This window comes from Centroberyx gerrardi, chromosome 24 (genome assembly GCF_048128805.1).
Source record: "Centroberyx gerrardi isolate f3 chromosome 24, fCenGer3.hap1.cur.20231027, whole genome shotgun sequence".
Taxonomy (NCBI): domain Eukaryota; kingdom Metazoa; phylum Chordata; class Actinopteri; order Beryciformes; family Berycidae; genus Centroberyx; species Centroberyx gerrardi.
The window spans coordinates 22,174,086-22,191,585 of NC_136020.1; the positions used below are offsets into that span (position 1 = coordinate 22,174,086).

The window sequence follows — 17,500 nt, forward strand, 5'->3', positions numbered from 1 at the left end:
TAAAACCTTAAAGCTACTGTTTAAGTTTGGGGACACCTAACTTTTGAAAGTGTTTAATACAATAACCGAAGACGCTTTGATGAACATGAAGCTGAGCATTGAAGAAATAAATCCAAAGTATTAGGAAATAGTTATTTTATGTTAACAAAAACATGAGAAAATCAAATATTACTATTACATTTAGAAATTATTATTACATTTAGAAAAGGCAAGGAGTCCCCAAACTTTTTGACGGGCAGTTTACGTAAAATATAAACTTTTTGCGTTTGTTATTCAGCCTCCCAACAAGTCGGCAGTTATCGCGGTGCTCACGGTCATTTCATACTTTTTATATATTTTTCATTTTTTTAAATGAAGCTTTAGAGCAGCGTGGGGGTCCGGGGACCACCAGGGGTCCTTGGGGGGGTTCCAGAGGGTCCAGGGGGTCCCCAGCAAAATTATGAATCGTTAAACTTCAGCATTATTTCATTTCCAAGAAGTTAACACAGTTAGAGAATGTAGAAGAATGACTGTTCTGATCATAGTTTCTCTGTTATCTCTCTACCTGCAATACAGACAGTCATGGAGTTCTGGACAAAATCATATCTGACAATAAAAATATTCTCAGATTTGGGTCCGAGAGACAAAATCTCATCAAATAGGGGTCTGTGGCTCTAATGTGGACTAAATTAGGGTCCTTGATGTGAAAAAGGTTGAGGTCTGCCTCGGGGGAAATGAAGTTCATTCACAGTTGAAACAGTTTGAAGGAGTCAGAGTCTTTACAGCCAAATAAAACCTGAATGACTTACTGGCTGCAAGTGTGTGGTGAAAGTTACTATATGGCACCTAGTTAGAGTCACAGGTGTTGGGTCTGAGGTTATAGTAAGGTGTACACACACACACACACACACACACACACACACACTGCAGCCCTGCAGTAACTCCAGTCATAACAAACCAACACCTGGTGGATTTCAGCTCCATAACTTGTCGTGACAAAAGAGAAAGCCTCAGGGTGTGAAGTGGAGACGGGTCATTAAAAAACTGAATATTCAAATATTCGTTCGCGGGAATCAATGTCGAGTTTTTGTAAGAGAGAGATGGACTGAGAGGGTCATACTGCAAAAAACCTCATTTAGTCTCATATTCAGCCTTCAGATCTTATTTTTCATTCTGCAGTGAGGAGAGATAACTATCAAACCACACGCAGATTTTTTCACTTATTTTAAGAAAATTATGATTTTAGGACTCAATAAAAGACTAAATGACTTGTTAAGATGGAGATTTTTTGCAGAGGAGTGGAGAGAGAGAGAGAGGAGAGGAGAGGGAGGAGAGGAGAGAGAGAGGAGTGGAGGGAGAGAGGAGAGGAGAGAGAGGAGTGGAGAGAGAGAGTGGAGAGAGAGAGAGTGGAGAGAGAGAGAGGAGTGGAGAGAGAGAGGAGAGGAGAGGGAGGAGAGGAGAGAGAGAGGAGTGGAGGGAGAGAGGAGAGGAGAGAGAGAGTGGAGAGAGAGAGAGAGGAGAGAGAGGAGAGGAGAGAGAGAGGAGTGGAGGGAGAGAAGAGAGGAGAGAGAGAGGAGAGGAGAGGGAGGAGTGGAGAGAGAGAGGAGAGAGAGAGAGGAGTGGAGAGAGAGTGGAGAGAGAGAGGAGAGAGAGAGAGGAGTGGAGAGAGAGAGTGGAGAGAGAGAGGAGTGGAGAGAGGAGAGAGAGAGAGAGAGTGGAGAGAGAGAGTGGAGAGAGAGAGGAGTGGAGAGAGAGAGTGGAGAGAGAGAGGAGTGGAGAGAGAGGAGTGGAGAGAGAGAGGAGTAGAGAGAGAGGAGTGGAGAGAGAGAGGAGTGGAGAGAGAAGAGTGGAGAGAGAGAGAAGTGGAGAGAGAGAGTGGAGAGAGAAGAGTAGAGAGAGAGAGGAGTGGAGAGAGAGAGTGGAGAGAGAGAGAAGAATGGAGAGAGAGTAGTGGAGAGAGAGAGGAGCGGAGAGAGAAGAATGGAGAGAGAGGGAGGAGTAGAGAGAGGAGAGGAGAGAGAGGAGTGGAGAGAGAGGAGTGGAGAGAGAGTGGAGAGAGAGAGGAGTGGAGAGAGAGAGAGAGAGTGGAGAGAGGAGTGGAGAGAGAGAGGAGTGGAGAGAGAGAGTGGAGAGAGAGAGGAGTGGAGAGAGAGAGAAGTAGAGAGAGAGGAGTGGAGAGAGAGAGGAGTGGAGAGAGAGAGAGGAGAGAGTAGTGGAGAGAGAAGAATGGAGAGAGAGGAGAGAGAGAGAGAGGAGTGGAGAGAGAGAGTGGAGAGAGAGGAGTGGAGAGAGAGAGGAGAGAGAGAGAGGAGTGGAGAGAGAGAGAGGAGAGAGTAGTGGAGAGAGAAGAATGGAGAGAGAGGAGAGAGAGAGAGAGGAGTGGAGAGAGAGAGTGGAGAGAGAGGAGTGGAGAGAGAGAGGAGAGAGAGAGAGGAGTGGAGAGAGAGAGTGGAGAGAGAGAGTGGAGAGAGAGAGAGTGGAGAGAGAGTGGAGAGAGAGAGGAGAGAGAGAGAGAGAGGAGTGGAGAGAGAGAGTGGAGAGAGAGGAGTGGAGAGAGAGAGGAGTGGAGAGAGAGGAGTAGAGAGAGAGGAGTGGAGAGAGAGAGTGGAGAGAGAGAGGAGTGGAGAGAGAGAGTGGAGAGAGAGAGAGGAGTGGAGAGAGAGAGAAGAATGGAGAGAGAGTAAGAGAGAGAGGAGCGGAAAGAGAAGAATGGAGAGAGAGGGAGGAGTAGAGAGAGGAGAGGAGAGAGAGGAGTGGAGAGAGAGTGGAGAGAGAGAGGAGTGGAGAGAGAGAGTGGAGAGAGAGAGGAGTGGAGAGAGAGAGAAGTAGAGAGAGAGAGTAGAGAGAGAGAGGAGTGGAGAGAGAGGAGTGGAGAGAGAGAGGAGAGAGAGAGAGGAGTGGAGAGAGAGAGTGGAGAGAGAGAGTGGAGAGAGAGAGAGTGGAGAGAGAGTGGAGAGAGAGAGGAGAGAGAGAGAGAGAGGAGTGGAGAGAGAGAGTGGAGAGAGAGGAGTGGAGAGAGAGGAGTAGAGAGAGAGGAGTGGAGAGAGAGAGTGGAGAGAGAGAGGAGTGGAGAGAGAGAGTGGAGAGAGAGAGAGGAGTGGAGAGAGAGAGAAGAATGGAGAGAGAGTAAGAGAGAGAGGAGCGGAAAGAGAAGAATGGAGAGAGAGGGAGGAGTAGAGAGAGGAGAGGAGAGAGAGGAGTGGAGAGAGAGTGGAGAGAGAGAGGAGTGGAGAGAGAGAGTGGAGAGAGAGAGGAGTGGAGAGAGAGAGAAGTAGAGAGAGAGAGTGGAGAGAGAGAGGAGTGGAGAGAGAGAGTGGAGAGAGAGAGGAGTGGAGAGAGAGAGAAGTAGAGAGAGAGAGTAGAGAGAGAGAGAAGTAGAGAGAGAGAGAGGAGTGGAGAGAGAGAGAAGTAGAGAGTAGAGAGAGAGAGAGGAGAGGAGAGGTGGGAGGAGAATCAGAAACAGAAAGAGAAGAGCTTCTTCTTCTTCTTCTGCTGCAGGGCAAAGACAGGAATGTCAGAAATTTCACAGAGCGAGAGAAAACAAGAACGAGAGCGTCAGCCTGTGTGTGTGTGTGTGTGTGTGTGTGTGTGTGTGTGTGTCAGCCTGTGTGTGTGTGTGTGTGTGTGTCAGCCTGTGTGTGTGTGTGTGTGTCAGCCTGTGTGTGTGTGTGTGTGTGTGTGTGTGTGTGTGTGTGTGTATTTGTATGTGTTTGTTTTCGCGTTTGTGCCTGTTGCGTCTTTGTTTGTGTGTTTTTGTGTGTGCATGTTTTTGTGTCTGTGTACACGTGAACATTTGTGTGTGTGTTTATGCATATTTGTGTCCACATGTCTGAGTGTGTTGTTGTCTTTTGGTGTGTGTGTGTGTGTGTGAGTGTGTATGTTTGTGAGTTCATGTTTGTGTATGCATGTGTGTACGTGCGTATGTCTGTTAGTGTTAATGTTGTTTGTGTATTCATGTCTGTGCATGCTTGTGTGTTTGTGTGTCTGTGTGTGTGCACGCATGCGCACATTTGTGTGTTTTTGTAATGTACAAAATGTTCATGTTTACGTGTGCATGTATGTGTGTGTGTCTGTACTTGTGTGTCTATGTTTGTGTGTTGTGTGTGCATGTGTGTTCATGTGCACGTGCATTTGTTTGTATACATCTTTTGTGTTTGTGTGTGTGTGTGTGCATGCACATATTTGCGTACAGTATGTATCTGAGTGTATTTTTGTCTTTATGTGTGTGTGTGTGCACGTGTGCTCATGTTTGTGTCACTGTACTTGTGTTTGTTTTTGTAAGTTCATGTGTGTGTTTGTCTCCGTTTTTTGTCCATGTGCTTGTGTTTGTGTGTTTTTGTCTGTCTCTGTGTGTGTGTGTGTGTGTGTGAGTGTGTGTGTGTGTGTGTGTGTGTGTGTGCGTGTTGCTCTCGAACCCGTCAACCTCTTCTCAGATAGAAGAAGGTTTTTCTAAGCTTGCCCCGTAGCGCTCGCTGCTCGCTGCTCTTTGTCTCTCGGCGGCGTCTCGCAGTGCAGCGTCAGTCTCCGCCCCTCTGCCCCTCCACTCCTCCGCCCCTCCGCCTCTCCACCCCTCCGCCCCTCCACTCCTCCACCCCTCCACCCCTCCGCCCCTCCACCCCTCCGCCCCTCCACTCCTCCGCCCCTCCGCCCCTCCGCTCCTCCGCCCCTCCGCCCCTCCGCCCCTCCGCCCCTCCGCCCCTCCACTCCTCCGCCCCTCCACCCCTCCGCCCCTCCGCCCCTCCGCTCCCACAGCGATAGAGTTCCACCGCCGCTCGCCCGCTCCGCCGTTCTCACCTTTCCCTCCGCCGCCCGGCTCCCTGCGGCGGGGGAAGCGAGGGATTACATGCCGGTTCAGCAGGGAGGAGTGGAGCCGGTTTGATTTGAAAAGTTTGTGTTCGCACTTATTTTTTACATCTTTGTCTCTGCGCTGCCGCTGGCCCGCTCTCATCTCTGTTTCTGCTTTCTCTGACTCGTTTTTATTCAAGTTTTGGTATCACAAACAGTAACAAATAAGCACAAACTTGGAAAAGAACAAACAAGAATTATTTAGAACCCACAATAAAATAATACATACATTTAAATAAAAATGAAAATAAGTAAATAAAGTAAAGTAAGTACACAAAATAAATAAATAAATAAAATAAAAAATTACAGTCAGGACAGCAGACAGAAACAAGTCACATTAATGGCGGCAGCTGCTTCAAATTATTTTAATCTTTAAGAAAAAGTCGGTTTCTGTCATCGTGGAAACAGATCTACTAACAACACTGCTGCCAACAGCCTGCAGCCGGACTGCAACACACAGCCAGTCTGCTGTGTGTGTGTGTGTGTGTGTGTGTGTGTGTGTTGGTGTCCATGTGATTGCAACATACAATAAGCCATGTGTCACCCTCCACACCAGCACACACACACACACACACACAGCAGAAGCTAACTCCCATTAACTATAATTGCAATTATTAGCCATGAATCTTGTCTTTCTAGGTTATCTAATCTCACAGACTTGTATAACATGAGATAACACACACACACACACACACAGCGTAGATACACACACACACATTTATGCAGCATAGTTGCACACACCGCTAAATCATAAGAAAGTCCTAATTTAGCTGGTGTGGTGGAGCGTTTAGCCTTAAAAGGCCTGATGTGAGCCACAGAGCGGGGGACAGACCGGGGGACAGACTGAGGGACGGACCGGGGGACAGACTGAGGGACGGACCGGGGGACAGACTGAGGGACGGACCGGGGACAGACAGGGGGACAGACCGGGAGACAGACTGAGGGACAGACCGGGGGACAGACTGAGGGACGGACCGGGGACAGACAGGGGGACAGACCGGGAGACAGACTGAGGGACAGACCGGGGGACAGACTGAGGGACGGACCGGGGACAGATCGGGGGATGCACCGGGGGACAGACCGGAGGACGGACAGGGGGACGGACAGGGGGACGGACCGGAGGACGGACCGGAGGACGGACAGGGGGATGGACCGGAGGACGGACAGGGGGACGGACAGGGAGACGGACAGGGGGACGGACCGGGGGACGGACAGGGGGACGGACCGGAGGACGGACGGGGACGGACAGGGGGACGGACCGGAGGATGGACCGGGGGACGGACAGGGGGACGGACCGGGGGACGGACAGGGGGACGGACCAGAGGACGGACGGGGACGGACAGGGGGACGGACCGGAGGACGGACCGGGGGACGGACAGGGGGACGGACCGGGGGACGGACAGGGGGACGGACCGGGGGACGGACAGGGGGACGGACCAGAGGACGGACAGGGGGACGGACCAGAGGACGGACCGGGGGACGGACAGGGGGACGGACCGGGGGGTGCTGTCAGACTGAGGAGCGCTGGGTGTCCGTCTGAAGGCGTTCGGGGGGCGGAGGAAAGGTGTTTTTTAGTTGTTGTGGGTTTGATGAGCAGAAATGGCTCACATGTTGATGCTGAATAACTTTTAAAGAGATTTTGAGTTACTCTTTTTTTTTTATTTTGTCATCTTTGTCCCTCAGCCTCATTGCTGTGGTGTTTCTGCACTGCACTTCCCACAGATCACCTGTCAATCAAACACTGTGGGCGGAGCTTGGACTTTCTGTTGATGCAGTTTGAGTTTCTCTTTTCTTTGTCTGTTCAGCCATGGCGGCTATTAACCTTGTTCCTACAGCGGCCATTTTGATCTTATATCAAACTCTACCCTGAAGATTTACATATATACAAAACTACCATTCAACACATTAGTGAGGACTTCAGATAGACCAACCAGTTATCAAATTAGCTAAAACTCTTGGGAACAACAACAACAACTGCTTGAAATTAGCAGGGGAGTTAGCTAGCTTACTGGGTAGTAGCTATTAGCTACATAGGTTACATTCTGCTAGCTAGCTGTAGTGTATATTACCTTAAAATATCTCTGGATTCTTGAGATTAGTTTGTTTCAGATGTTTCTCAGTGGGGAATCTGTGAAATGATAAATGTTGTTTGATTCCGATGTTTGTACGATGTGCATCTTGGTCCACAACAGTCCATCGCTGCTCATGCTAACAGTTCTTCTTCTATTTATTCCAAACAAACTGTAGTTGCTGCTGCCAGAAACGTAAAACGCATCACTTCCTGTGTACGGGGAAAGATACCAGACAGGGTGTTTAGAAAATGTAAAAACTTTCCTGAATTGTCCATAGGTTGTGTCGCTATTGTGTTACATTAGCAGAGTTGTAAGTCTCGAGACCAGCGGGGCCTGATCTTGGTCTTGGTCTTGGTCTTGGACCTATTTTGTCTTGGTCTTGACCTCAAGTCTTGAGGTGCAAAAAGGATGACTTTACCCGCTTCAGCTCGGTCACCTGACCTCCTCTACCTGCTGCTGCTGCTGTCAGGAGGCGGTATCCATAGCAGTCAGCAGTCTCTGTGTGATTTTGTATTACTCGCGGTCTCGATCTTGATCTCGTACTCTTTCAGTCTCGGTCTTGTCTTGGTCTTGACCATAAAAAGTCTTGGTCTTGTCTTGGTCTTGGTTGTCATTGGTCTTGGTCTTGTCTTGGTCTTGGTTGTCATTGGTCTTGGTCTTGTCTTGGTCTTGACTGAGATGGTCTTGACTACAACACTGATTAACAGGTGATAGAGAGCAGCAAAATGGAAATGTATTTATATGGAAATGTTGTGGATTATGACTTTGAAAAAAATGTGAGTGATTTGATTTGAGCAGTGTTTATTTCTAGCTGCATGACGAGGCTCTGAGGTTTACAGTAGCTCAGTCTGACTCTCAGTCCTGTGGGGGAAATCTGTTTCAGTCTGACAGACGTGCTGTGAGCCATGAAATACAGACATCTGCCTACAGATGGACAAACGATAAACTGAACTGAGACTTCCACTGTGTGAATCCTGCTTCAGTCTGAACTCTGTCCAGACCGGCAACAGGAGTCGAGGCCCGGGGGAGCAGAGTCTCAGCACCCAGGACGTTAACTGTGACATTAACATCCAGCTCTCAAGCGTGGAAGCCGCGGCGTTTCCTCGTTAAAGCGCCGGCCCGCGGCGGAGAAATGTCGCTCAGTGGGACTTTAAGACCTTAAAACGTCTTCAAATGAATTATGGAAGTTCCCTTAAGCCCTTAAATATGAGCCAACATGGAAAAATGGGCAGTCTGTTTCATAGACTGCCCATTTTTGCATTCACAGCTTTAAATAGGGGTCAATATTTTTTCCGTCTGAATTAATTCAAATAAATAGACTTTACTGACTGTTAATTCAATAAAAAAACTGCAATTTGTGATGTAAAATGGATCTGGGTGTTTGGTACTTTGTCCTTCAAAACACTGTGTTTTTCTTTTTGTGCCTCACTAGAAAATAATCTTAAGGTTCACAGGTTCACTGTAAAAAGTGTTGTAGTATTGAGTCTTAAAATATCACTTGTTTCCAATACAATCAACTACTTAATATAGTGTGTTGATGCTACTTGAGGAATCCGCCTTATTTGACCTCATTTCAAGATATTGCATTGGAAACAAGTGGAAATATCTCACCCGGTTAACAGGTTTTTTTTTTAAGAAAAAGTAACATTTTAAAAGTAAATATGTGTGCATATGTTCGTATGTCACTGCATATGTGCTTGTGCATGTGTGTGTGTGTGTCTTCATAGTTGTGTGTGTGTACTTGCACGTTGGGTACCAGCTATAGCTGTCACCACTACATGTGTATTGTCTGAAAAGGTGTCTCCAAAGATGTAAATAAGAATTAACATAAATAAGGATAAGAGAAGAAAGTAGGTAGGAACTCACAACCAGATAGCAGCTAGCAACGGGGCTCATGGGAAATGTAGTCTTAATTTTTTTTAGTGAAATCATCTTTCTGCACTGGCAGATAATTTTACGGGTTTCAACAAATTTGACTTTTTTATCTTCAGGAGAATGTAACTTGTTTCAGGACATTTTCTTGGTAAAAGTGAAATTGTCTTGGAGAAAGTTTCTTGTTTCCAGATTTTTTTCATTGTTTTATGATGATTTCTTGAAAGAAGAAGTCATATTGGCATGAATCAAGTGAAATTTACTGAAACCAGCAGATTATTTGCCAGTGCCAGTGCAGAATTTGACTAAAAATATCATGAAATAGACAAGAGACAAAAGAAAATCACTGGACAGCTTATTTTTTGCAGTGTACTGGTGTGAGACAGAGGAGACCAATCAGCTCCAACATGCTCTCATTGGTTGACAGTCATTATACCGCGGTATGACAATGATATATTGGTGTTTAACCCTTTAAACCTTCCTCTCTCCCCCCGCAGTCATCCAGTTTGGGTTCGTCTCTCTCTTCGTGGCGTCCTTCCCTCTCGCTCCTCTCTTCGCTCTGCTCAACAACGTCATCGAGATCCGACTGGACGCCAAGAAGTTCGTCACAGAGCTGCGGAGGCCGGTCGCCGTGCGCGCCAAGGACATCGGTAAGCTGATGTGACGGAGGAAGACACACACACACACACACACACACACACAGATGTGGGGATGGATAAAGTTTTAAATAGATGGGTCTCAAGTTGGATCCACAGTGTTTGGATTTTGTTTATAGACGCTAAAGTTCGACCCATTTGGATTTTCGAAGGCCGATATATATTTATGTATTGAAGCTGCCATTAGCCAATAGTTTGTGCTGATATTCAATACCTGTAAATTTGACTATTTTCATGCCAAAAAATCCCTAAAAATTGGAAGTATTCAGTGTTTCCCCTCAGAGTTTTCTTCTCATCAGGGTGGAAAAGCCTCTGAAACATTTAGAGCATCATGGGACACTAAAACTCTCCACTGAAAAGACTAGAGACCCTCTGGGATTTTGGTTATCGTAATATCATGATAAAGCTTAAATGTTGTCTTCTCCTGGTCTTAAAGGCTGCGTTACAGTTCTACATGTGTAAATATCTTCTGAAAACACCGATAGTCATCCCCAAAATATCGTCACATTATTGATATTTGATTTTGTCAGTATCGCCCAGCCCTAACTGCAGCTGCAGAGTAAAAACCTCATATCTCCTGAACGCCATCTTCTCAGAAACAAAGAAGAACAGCCTGTTTTGAGCTGGACCACAATGCATTTCTGAGTTCTTCCACTTGGTTTTGAGGGTCGCAGAGTTTGTCTCGACCCGTAGACGACTGCGACTGTCCCGTAACTGACAGCGAACATTATGTAATTCACCAAAATTGAAGTTGGAGGTTTTAGGATGAACTGGTTTACAAACCCTGACAAAGACCATGAGCCAAAACACTCAGTAATGTTCTCAGTAATGAAAGTGTTTCTTCTTCTGCTTTGCTCCACAAGGCCCAGAAGCTCCATGTTCAGTTTATTCAGTTTATACATTTCTGTTTCACTTCCTCATCGCTGTTGTCATGTAAAAACCTTGTGACTCCAATTTTGGTGATTTTCATGTTCTGACACGTTCTTTTATTTTGATAATTACAACTTTTAAATGATTTAACTCATGATGTTTCAAACTATTTTGCAGTTAAATATAATGCTACATTATGGGCTGTGCACTTTATATTATGCACTTTATCCAGACACATGTTATATTGAATGTACTTTACAGCATGTACTTCATCTTGATATCTGCCTGTCACCTGAAACTCTGAAACTGTATTATTACAGCACAGTCTGCATTATATTTGAATAGGTGATAATAGGTGAATAGGAGATTTTGAATGTTGAAATAACAGCTGTCTGCTGTATCGTCCTCAGTGAGGACATCCAAGTTTTTTCTAATTCTAAAAACAATGAGCTGAAGAAATTCTCCGACCTCTTGGGCTTAAGAAACACTTTCAAAACACCAGTACATAATGTCAAAAATGCATCATCATCAAGCTAAAAAACAAGCTGTTTTTCTTCCTGATGAGTTGACATTTTGGAGATTTTTACACACGACAGTGACATCATGTCATGTTGTTGCATTAAACTGCTGTTTCAAATGCAGCTGCAACCTGCTGCATGCCCAGCTGCTGAAGGTAAATCTGTGTTTTTGTAATCTAAATGCAACATGTGTAGTCTTTGTCTGTTCTGTCCTGGACTGTCTCCTGGACTGTCTCCTGGACTGTCTCTGAGCTCCTGGACTGTCTCCTGGACTGTCTCTGAGCTCCTGGACTGTCTCCTGGACTGAGCTCCTGGACTGTCTCCTGGACTGTCTCCTGGACTGTCTCCTGTCTCCTGGACTGAGCTCCTGGACTGTCTCCTGGACTGTCTCCTGGACTGTCTCCTGGACTGAGCTCCTGGACTGTCTCCTGGACTGAGCTCCTGGACTGTCTCCTGTCTCCTGGACTGTCTCCTGGACTGTCTCTGAGCTCCTGGACTGTCTCCTGGACTGTCTCCTGGACTGAGCTCCTGGACTGTCTCCTGGACTGAGCTCCTGGACTGTCTCCTGGACTGTCTCCTGGACTGTCTCCTGGACTGTCTCCTGGACTGTCTCCTGGACTGAGCTCCTGGACTGAGCTCCTGGGCTGTCTCCTGGACTGTCTCCTGGACTGAGCTCCTGGACTGTCTCCTGTCTCCTGGACTGTCTCCTGGACTGTCTCTGAGCTCCTGGACTGTCTCCTGTCTCCTGGACTGTCTCCTGGACTGAGCTCCTGGACTGTCTCCTGGACTGTCTCCTGGACTGAGCTCCTGGACTGTCTCCTGTCTCCTGGACTGTCTCCTGGACTGTCTCTGAGCTCCTGGACTGTCTCCTGGACTGTCTCCTGGACTGAGCTCCTGGACTGTCTCCTGTCTCCTGGACTGTCTCCTGGACTGAGCTCCTGGACTGTCTCCTGGACTGTCTCCTGGACTGTCTCCTGGACTGTCTCCTGTCTCCTGGACTGAGCTCCTGGACTGTCTCCTGGACTGAGCTCCTGGGCTGTCTCCTGGACTGTCTCCTGGACTGAGCTCCTGGACTGTCTCCTGTCTCCTGGACTGTCTCCTGGACTGTCTCTGAGCTCCTGGACTGTCTCCTGTCTCTTGGACTGTCTCCTGGACTGTCTCTGAGCTCCTGGACTGTCTCCTGTCTCTTGGACTGTCTCCTGGACTGTCTCCTGTCTCCTGGACTGTCTCCTGGACTGTCTCCTGGACTGTCTCCTGTCTCCTGGACTGTCTCCTGGACTGTCTCCTGTCCCGGGACCATGTGTCATGTTTTAATTGCTGTGTATCTTTCTTTGGAATTACTTATTTTGGACTCTGGGAACAGAACAATCTTAATGAGGTTCATTTTTCAGTTTCCACCGACAGTTCCTCAGCGTTCTCAACATTTTTGTCACAGTGCCGAACTCTTTCCTCTCTTTCTCTGGATTTCTTCGCTCTCCTTCTGACCCTTGTCACTTATACCATTCTGTCTCTTTGTCTCTCTCCCTCTCTCTCTCTCTCTCTCTCTCTCTCTCTCTCTGTGTCTCTCTCTTTCTCTCTCTCTCTCTGTCTGTCTCTCTCTCTCTCTCTCTCTCACTCTCTCTCTCTCTCCAGGTATTTGGTACAACATACTGAGTGGAATGGGGAAATTCTCGGTTATTATAAATGTAAGTATTAAGATTATTATAAGTATTATTGTAGAAGTGTTGCTTTTGATTATTACTTCTTAAGGGGTGGAGCGTATTTTTAAGTGATAATACAATAATATTATATTGCAATAACTATAGTTATTAGGCTACATTCTTCTTATTCTCATCAGTTATTACATTATTGGTCAATATTATTGTTACATCATCAGTTAAAAATATAAAACACCCCGTATGAAGTGATAAACGCTTCATGTTAAAATGTGATGATGTTACATTTTCTGGCAATTTATTGCATTAACAAGTTTCACTCCATTTTTGACTCATTTAGAGGAACATTTTATAACATTTTGAAGTTATTACATTATCCGTTAGTTATTACATTATCCGTTAGTTATTACATTATGAGTTGCTGCACATCACGTTAGAAAACAAAGCATTTAATGAACACAAAGCCTAAAACACATCAGAGAGGAATAGAGGTCAAAGGTTAAAAGAGACTGGAAAACACATCAGCTTCTTCGCTCACACACTTCAACACGTAATCCAGCTTTCATCAGGTCTGCCGGGTGTGTGTGTGTGTGTGTGTGTGTGTGTCTGTGTGTCAGATAGCCCTCCGTAGCCTTTGATAATCCATCACCAACACTGATGTCAGTTCATATTAAACACAGATTAAAGCTCTCTGTTTGCCCTGAGCAGTAATCTGTCATGACCTCATGAGATGCTGGGACGTCCGACCAGGCCGATACGGATAGGTCAGGGCGTGTGTGTGTGTGTGTGTGTGTGAGAGAGAGAGAGAGAATAGAGTGAGAGAAGTTAGTTCGGGTTTTGTCCTCGGCCAGCGAGTTAAATCCCATTACGTTTACTTTTAATACTGAACAGATTTGTGGAGGATTGAGAAAAAGAAGCAGCAGGAGTCACTGTGTGTTAGAGCTGTGGGGCATTGGACACACACACACACACACACACACACACACACACACACACACACTTGAGCTGCCCCAGGAGACTCCAGGAAATGGGAAACAGAGTAGAAGTCAAGAAAAAGATTTGATTTGCAGAATAAATCCTCTGAATTCACTTCCACCGCTTCTGACCGACCCCCCATCACTCTATTTAAGACCCAACCTGTTGCTGTACACACACACACACACACACACACACACACACACACACTGCCACCTCCAACTTCTTCTAAACACACAGTTATCAGTCGTCTATCTGTCTTTCTCTCCATCAATCACTCTCATGCCGGTTGCGCCTCAGGATCTGATTTCGTGCCTCATATCCATGTGATAGAGATCGAAATGAAAAACAAAAAGCAGCTTCATGCGGCTTTTTGCTGTTCACACTGATTAGAAAACATCAGATCTGTGTCAAGAATGAAGGGGGAAAAAAAATGAACTGAGGAAAATTTCAGCTGCTGACGAAAACAACGGTGTATTTAACAAATCCCACAATGCAACAACAAGTTTTTCAATTTGCAATTCCAATTACATTGTCAATTCACGCAGATTAAATGAGTTTATGGATGGGTTGTGGGTGAATTTCATAGCTTTTATCAAAAGAATCCATCAAAATCAGTTTTCCCGTGATAACGAGTTAATTTTGTTTGTTTACTGTAGATATCAAGTTATTTATGTCATTATCACATTTTGTTTTGCCGAGATAATGAGAAAATTATCTTGAGATCTCGGCATAATTCTGTTTTTTATCTCGGGTTAGGGTTAGATCTCAAGATAATTTTGTCATTATCTTGGGAAAATAAAGAGATAATGACATCAATAACTCGATATCTTGGGAAAACAAAGAGATAATGACATCAATAACTCGATATCTTGAGAAAACAAAGAAAATTAGCTGCGGCGTGAATAAAATGTCTGAATATATAATTTGTCCTCAATGGGCTTCTGTACAGCCGATCAGTCGATGACAGAGTTTTTAACCCCATGAACTCTGATTTTCCCCTTAAATTTCCTCTTAAAGCAACATTCCTCTTAACATGGGGGTTATTCGGCTCTTGACCGCCATGAAAACCAGAATATAATCTCCTCACCAAGATCAGTTTGTAGCGTTCAGATTTTTACTTCCCATTCATTTGAATGGAAACTGACATTGAACACGTCGGTGAACAGATTCAACAACAGATCCTGCTTTTAAGATAATAAAGCAGTAATAGGTACATCGTCATTTTGCATTTCTATTCTTGATTTACACTAAAATTAGTATTCAAAAATGAAAGTAGATCCGGTCTCCCAAACAGGAAGTATCTCTCCTAAATGGTATCCCTCCACTATGTTCTCTTCTGTCAATAAAAGTGCTGTTTGGTTCTAAAAAGTAAGACCAAGCTGGAAATCCCAGCAGCAGATCTGATGTTGAATCTGTTCACCAACGTGTTCGATGTCAGTTTCCATTCAAATGAATGGGAAGTAAAAATCTGAACGCTACAAACTGATCCAGCTGCATCTGGTCTTGGTGAGAAGTTTATATTCTGGTTTTCATGGCGGTCAAGTGCTTCATTTTCTACACATTTCCCTGTAATTCAGACATTTTTGGTACCTTTGAAAACCTTGGGATCTGGACTAGAAGTTCTAACAAAGCTTGGAAACATGAAACGTGTTTGGGAACCTGAGAAGTGGTCTAACAGCTGGACTCTGTCTGTGTGTGTGTGTGTGTGTGTGTGGAGGCGTTTGTGATCTCCTTCACGTCGGACTTCATCCCGCGGCTCGTGTACCAGTACATGTACAGCCAGAGCGGCACCATGCACGGCTTCATCGACCACACGCTCTCCTACTTCAACGTGTCCAACTTCAAACCGGGCACCGCGCCGCACGGCCCCCAGGACATCACCGTCTGCAGGTACACACACACACACACACACACACACGCAGGTACACACACACACACACACACACACACACACACACACACGCAGGTACACACACACACACGCACGCAAGCACGCACGCACTTAAGTAACACACAGATACATGGCAGTGTTATTATAGTATGGGATTTTTCATTGGTTTTTAGTTTTGTAATTTACAATTTTTATTTCAATTTTGCAGTTTAGTTTTATTTTTTCATTTTTTTATTTTTACAAATGTTTAGTTTTAGTTTGTTTTCAGTGTGAATTTTGCAGTTTTATTTTTTATTTTTTTTTACAAATGTTATTTTCAGTTCTAGTTTTAGTATTTTTGGAGGCACTGGTATTTTTTAAAGGTATAGCGATAGAGTTTCAGAGCAACAGGTATTGTGTAATACAACAAATCATAAATTCTGTTTAAAATTAACTTACAAGAATTTTCAATTAGCAATCAGTAAAAATATCCAAATATTCTTTTCCCAAAATTAAATCTCTTTTTTACCCTACACATGAAGAAAAAGACGGAAACTAAAAATATTTCACGTATATTTTATTTTACTTTTGTTACAGTAGTTTGACAAGATATTTTTAGTTCATCTCAAGTCTCATTTTTATTTTTATTTCAGTTCATGACAAAATTTTTCATCTTGGGTTTAGTTTTAGTTTACTATAGTAACTGATATACGCTACACATATGTATGGGTATGCAGTCATACACATTGACACATGTGGATACACACACACACACACACACACACACACACATTGAAGTACATGCACTCACATGCAGTACAACATTGATACACATGCATGAATGCACACCTGCACACATGCATGGATACCTGTGCATGTGTACATGTGCATGCATATACCCTCCTCCCCTCCACACACACACACACACACACACACACACCCACACACACACACAATACAGACTCCCACACACACTCCTCCCTTCTCCTCTCTGTTTGTTTGCTCTCTTGCTGCCAGTCAAGTGCTTGGTGAGCGTTCAAGATCACAGTCGGGCCAATTCTTCTATTTTTACACCAGAGGAATTTAGTTGTGTGAGTTTATCTAAGTGGAGATAACAGCCTTCACTCTGTCCAGCTGCAGCTTATTATAACTTTGGCCTCGGCAATCACATCGACTCTCAGCCTCAGTCTGGGTATCAAGAACCAATAACTATCAATAAATATTATGCAGATTTCAATGCTAATACCCGTTTCTCCTCCTTCGTTTCACGGAGCTGAAGTCCATCTCCGTCTGAAATCTGCAACTTCAGCTTCAATCTGCGATCTCAGTCTCTGTTTTTAACCTTTGTTGATGCCGGGAGGGTTTGCTGAGCTCTTCTTCAGCTTCACATTCACCAGAAACTCTTTCAGCTTTAGCTCCGTTTGCTCTGGAAGAACAGAACCTCTTCCTGTTTTGTGCCGTAAAGCGATCCAGCAGATTTCCCTCCAGATCCACCAGGTGGAGAAACTATGGAGGATGCAGAGTAGAGGCTGGTAGAGGCTGACAGGCTGACACTGATGCTCTGGTTTGTTTACAGTAATTATACTAATGTCTCTAAATTAATGTGGTGATGATTTATTGATCTTAACCTGCTACACATAGCTTTTTAAAATATGCATAATGCGTAGAACTAATGATGTATTGGCAAATAAAAAAACATTTTTTTCATCTTAAAACCACATCAAAGGCATGGTAGTAGACATTTTTGATATATTTTTGATATTTATACTTTAATATTTGCTGATTTTTGCATTTTTGATGAAACTCAGTCTGACAAAATGTCCCGTCCATCTGCCAGATTATGACTGATTGATACGATAATGTTTTTCACTTTCGCTGCGGTTGAGGTGAACGCCTGCTGTGTGTCAGTGTGACACAGCAGGTGACCAAGTAATGCATTTGGTTAGAGATAGAGCTGAACAATTCATAAAAATAAATAAATGAAATCGCAATATGAACTCCTGCAATTTCCAAATTGCAGAAAATGTATTTCTTGAGGGAGTTTGGTCCAAACTGGATTTGTGAATAAGGAGTTTTTACTGAGTTTGATTTAAATCCTGCACTCACATCTAGTTTTTTTTTAACAGAATCACTTTACTTTAAACAATTTGAAAGTTCAAAGTTTAAATCACAACTGCAACATTCT

General features: G+C 44.7%; 1 protein-coding gene across 1 annotated transcript in view; it reads left to right on the forward strand.

The window, feature by feature from the left end:
* The window catches only part of ano2b (anoctamin 2b), a 99,334-nt gene that overhangs the window by 62,155 nt on the left and 19,679 nt on the right, over positions 1 to 17,500 (forward strand). Inside the window, exons 22-24 of the mRNA XM_071904120.2 lie at positions 9,266 to 9,418; positions 12,445 to 12,497; positions 15,163 to 15,335. Of these exons, the coding sequence (XP_071760221.2) occupies positions 9,266 to 9,418; positions 12,445 to 12,497; positions 15,163 to 15,335 (379 nt within the window). The remainder of the gene's footprint in view (positions 1 to 9,265; positions 9,419 to 12,444; positions 12,498 to 15,162; positions 15,336 to 17,500) is intronic.